Source organism: Primulina huaijiensis, chromosome 12 (assembly GCF_012295235.1).
Source record: "Primulina huaijiensis isolate GDHJ02 chromosome 12, ASM1229523v2, whole genome shotgun sequence".
Lineage (NCBI taxonomy): Eukaryota > Viridiplantae > Streptophyta > Magnoliopsida > Lamiales > Gesneriaceae > Primulina > Primulina huaijiensis.
The window spans coordinates 7,602,161-7,606,255 of record NC_133317.1 but is presented as its reverse complement, the minus strand read 5'-3'; the positions used below and the strand labels follow the sequence as shown (position 1 = coordinate 7,606,255).

Below are 4,095 nucleotides of genomic sequence, written 5' to 3'. Positions count from 1 at the left end.
AGGCGATGAGCTCAGAATATCTCGCAAATCCACGCACTCTATATTGTTGCTGTAAAGTTATATTTGATGCGTGAAACGTGGAAAATGTTTTTTCAAGCATTTCCGATTCTGTGACCTCATGTTCACAAACTTTTAGCTGCGAGATTATTTGATGCATCGCTGAATTGTAATCACTGACTTTCTTAAAATCTTGGAATCTTAACATATTCCATTCATCACGGGCGGTCGGAAGTATAACTTCCCTTATATGTTCAAATCTTTCTTTCAATCCTTTCCACAGAGCCATGGGATTTTTTTCGATGAGATATTCACATTTTAAACCTTCATCGAGATGTCGACGCAAAAATATTATAACTTTTGCTTTTTCTTGTGATGAAGATATACCATTTTCTTTAATTGTCTCGCTTAGACCCAATGACTCAAGATGCATTTCTACATCGAGAGTCCATGGCATATAATTTTTCCCCGTAATGTCGAGTGCAACAAATTCGAGCTTTGTCAAGTTTGACATGGTGGTACTAAAAAAAATTATGATGCATTTTATTAGTTAATGAATATTGCAATACAAAGTAATGGATAAACAACAAATACAAGCATTCGTAAAAATAAAGAAAACACATGAGGAGGATATTCTCCGATAAGTACAAGATTCGTGAGTATTATAACCAAAATAATTAAAAATAACTTTGTGAAAGCCATCTTCTTTTTTCTTCAAAAATTTGATGAAGAATAATTTTAGAGAAGAAGAGAAAGTTGGAGTGATTGAATGTGTTTGTGAGATCATATTTATAGGGCAAAAACTAGCCGTTTTGTTACCGTTTATGACCGTTGGTGTACAAGAAAATAAATGTATGTATTTGTATAATTTTATGGTAATAATATGGTGTATATAATATTAGTAATGTTTTAAATAATTATGTATATCATATCACAATATTATAATGATGTGTCATAAGATATTTTGTTTAAAAACCTTATAGACTTTTATACTTGTCGTATCCCTTACCGGAAGTGTGGGATGTCGTCTTAACATCCTCCCAGGATTTATAACAAGTTTTTTTGAAAAATTTATTTTATTATTTATAATAACATTATATTATATAGTAAATATATAAACAATAAATAAATAAACAATAAAATAAATATTATTACTTTTGTTATTTTTTTCTTCTGTTTTGGAGCTTGGAAAAATATGGAGGACTTTTAGAGCTTCGTGCTGATAATGTGTTGTGAAAAAGTAAAAATTTACGGTAAAAAGTAAAAATCTCAAACTCTCAAAATTATCACACTACACACTTTATAATATTTTTCTCTCAACTCAATTGTGTTTTTCTTCAAAAAGGAGAGATCTATTTATAGAAAATTTTTACAAATAATCCAAAAATAAATTACATCATTACCTTCATCATCACACACAAATTTCAATATTCAACACCTAATTTTACCTAATTTTCAACATTCAAATATTCAATACACACATTTTAAATATTATTTTTCAACAAAAATAGAGAATTTCAAGGATGACTATTTACAAGATTTTTCAGTACATTCATTAAATCTATAATTATAATATCATTGTGGTATCTATATGCTACAATTGTTAGCATAAAATATTTGTATGGAGACTTTTTATTCGTCCAACGTGCATAAATACGTATATCAATCTATATGCTACAATTGCCATGGCCCCATCCTTCTCGTTTTCTACACTACACACAGTATTTCGACAATAAACTTCTCTTGAAGGAATATATAGTTGATCTAAGGGCGACATTGTTGTGCATTGTAGAAGATCTAATTAAATCCGTTTTTATAACATTCTGAGGCCGTCATTAGTTTCTTAAGTCTTTAATTGTAATACCAATAGAAAATATACGGAAAAACCTCCAAATTCATCAGATATAAAACATACAACGAGCACACTAATGCAACAAAATGTAGGAAAAAACCAGCCTTTGTAACTCTATGGTTAAAAACAAAAAGATTATATTGACTGCGTTGTCATTGCAAATGTTTCTACATTTTCACAACAATCAGTAAGATGGTGAGGTGGTGGTCGTGGAGGACGACGTGGCCGGAGAATGGGATCCATCAACCCCACCTTCACCACTATGGCTGCCTCCAGCATCAGATTGTGGTCGCCTTCGTTGCGGGGCTGCTGAAGCAAATGCTTCTCGAAAGGGTCGTGCCACCGAAGCAATTGGGGCATATATTCTGGTGGATGGAGTGGCATCCCTGGATGTGGTGGTTGTAGCCATGATGGCATGTTCTGGTGGCACACATACTCTCGATCTCATGTGTAATCGATACTTCTGAAAAATGATCGAACGAAAGTAATTCAATATATTAAAGAAAGAAATTAAGGGATTGACTTAATCTTTCTATAAACATGCCGAGGAAAATTTTACCAGAAAGCATGTTAGAATATGGTCTAAAAGTCGGAATAAATTAAAGCTAAGACAATAATCTTTCTCAAGACAAAATCTAAAGGATTTTACATGGTTGATCCTTTCGCATTATTCTTGTTCACATCACGACCACAAAAGTCCTTGCTTCAAATGAAAGTTTCTCCCATGAGATTCTTCACCTAAACCATTTAATAACAATCCAAGCTGCTATTCCCATTGGCTCAATAATCCAAAGTAACCGAATTAAACTTTCATTGCATCTCTTAATTTGTCAAGATACATCAAGAAATTTGCATTATTGTGAAATATCATGAAACTAAAAGTATGAGTTCACAAACCTGTAAATGACTTTTAACCTCATCATTTGTGAGTCCATCAACCTTCATCAACTCCCTTATCTGTTTAGGTGTAGCAACTGCATAATCCAATCAATAACAACATTTATCAGACAATTGTGGATCAATATTATATGCCTAAATCTGATTTTATAGCTAATATATATACCAAGGGAACCACCAAGTTGATGAAGGGATTGCACAAATCTTGTGTGTAAATCCGGTGACCAAAACCTCTTTGCTTTTCTTAGAGACCCCCCTTCGTTCTCTTCCTTCTTATCTCCGCCGCCAGTGCCGGCCGTGGAACTGGTGGATGCCGGTGACGGTGACTTATTCTTTGGTACTTGCCTAGGAGCAGTTGAAGTTCCGCTAGTGCCTAAACTTTTCTCCTTCTTGAATGGCTGAAATGCACCATCACGTCGGCCACCGCCATTTCTCGTCACCTCCGTAACTACCACCTTTCTTGGTGAATGCTAAACTCCAAACATGCAAAAATCGAAATTAGGAAAATCCCACATGCTTAAAACATTTTTTTAATAAAAAAACTAAAAATACAATAATCTTCTGGAAAATCACCTCTTTGGAAGATGGATCTCGGGTGTGATTCCAAAGCTGAGCAGATCTAAGCCAGTCTGATTTCTCGGAATTCTTCTCATTATCATTCTTCCCATCTGTATTACTCATATCAGCTAAATCTTTATTTGGTTTCTGGGATTCTTGTTCTTCACCATCAGATTGGGACGAGGCCCTTTTCAGCGGAATGAACTCTTCAAAAACCGGACACGATGTCTGCTCTGAACATTCAGATTGCCCACGTAAATTACACTCTGTTGTCGTCAAAGATAACTGATGTTTGCATGACTCAATTTCTGCATATTACCCATATAAAATAAGCCCATAACCATCAAGAAAAAGTAAACAAAAATTGAAGAATAACAAAATTGTTTAAAAATCATAAACAGTATGATTGATACCTTTTGTAACAAGCTCAAAACAGAGAGGAAGTTCAAGTCCTAAATCTTGAATCTTGTGACGCTCTTCCTCTAAAGCTTGTATATAATCTTGAGATCTCTCCATTTTATCTGAAAAACCACTGTGATTAATTCAGACTGTGGATTATCTTTCTTTCTGATTTCCTTCACTGTACGTCTTGCCAAATTCTTTATTTTCACCCTTCGATTTTTTTGGCTAAGTGAAATCATTACAAGAAACCAGTTAGGATTTGAGCCGAGCCAAGCCAAGGAGAGATTATGTGGGGGAAGATGAGGGACTTCTTGTTTCTTTTTTCCTTTTTCCGTCAGAGATCCGAATGAGGAGACTTGAATAAAGGGATCTATAGTGGAATCACGAAA

At 34.2% G+C, this 4,095-nt stretch overlaps 1 protein-coding gene across 1 annotated transcript; it reads right to left on the bottom strand.

Moving 5' to 3' along the window:
* Positions 1–1,885: 1,885 nt before the first annotated feature.
* LOC140990481 (transcription factor HHO3-like) lies at positions 1,886–4,095 on the bottom strand. The gene is made up of 5 exons (XM_073460192.1): positions 3,718–4,095; positions 3,320–3,612; positions 2,913–3,216; positions 2,747–2,823; positions 1,886–2,312 (listed from the first exon to the last, which is right to left on the bottom strand). The coding sequence occupies exons 1-5, from the start codon at positions 3,818–3,820 to the stop codon at positions 2,034–2,036; spliced, it is 1,056 nt and encodes a 351-aa protein (XP_073316293.1). The 5' UTR covers positions 3,821–4,095; the 3' UTR covers positions 1,886–2,033.

What these genes read in the sequence shown, in the direction of transcription:
- LOC140990481 (XM_073460192.1), bottom strand. Translation starts at nt 3,820, where the DNA reads ATGGAGAGATCTCAAGATTATATACAAGCTTTAGAGGAAGAGCGTCAC. An exon ending in GAGATCCATCTTCCAAAGAG is followed by an intron (nt 3,217 to 3,319) that starts GTGATTTTCCAG and finishes TTTGGAGTTTAG; the next exon opens with CATTCACCAAGAAAGGTGGT. An exon ending in TCAACTTGGTGGTTCCCTTG is followed by an intron (nt 2,824 to 2,912) that starts GTATATATATTA and finishes TGGATTATGCAG; the next exon opens with TTGCTACACCTAAACAGATA.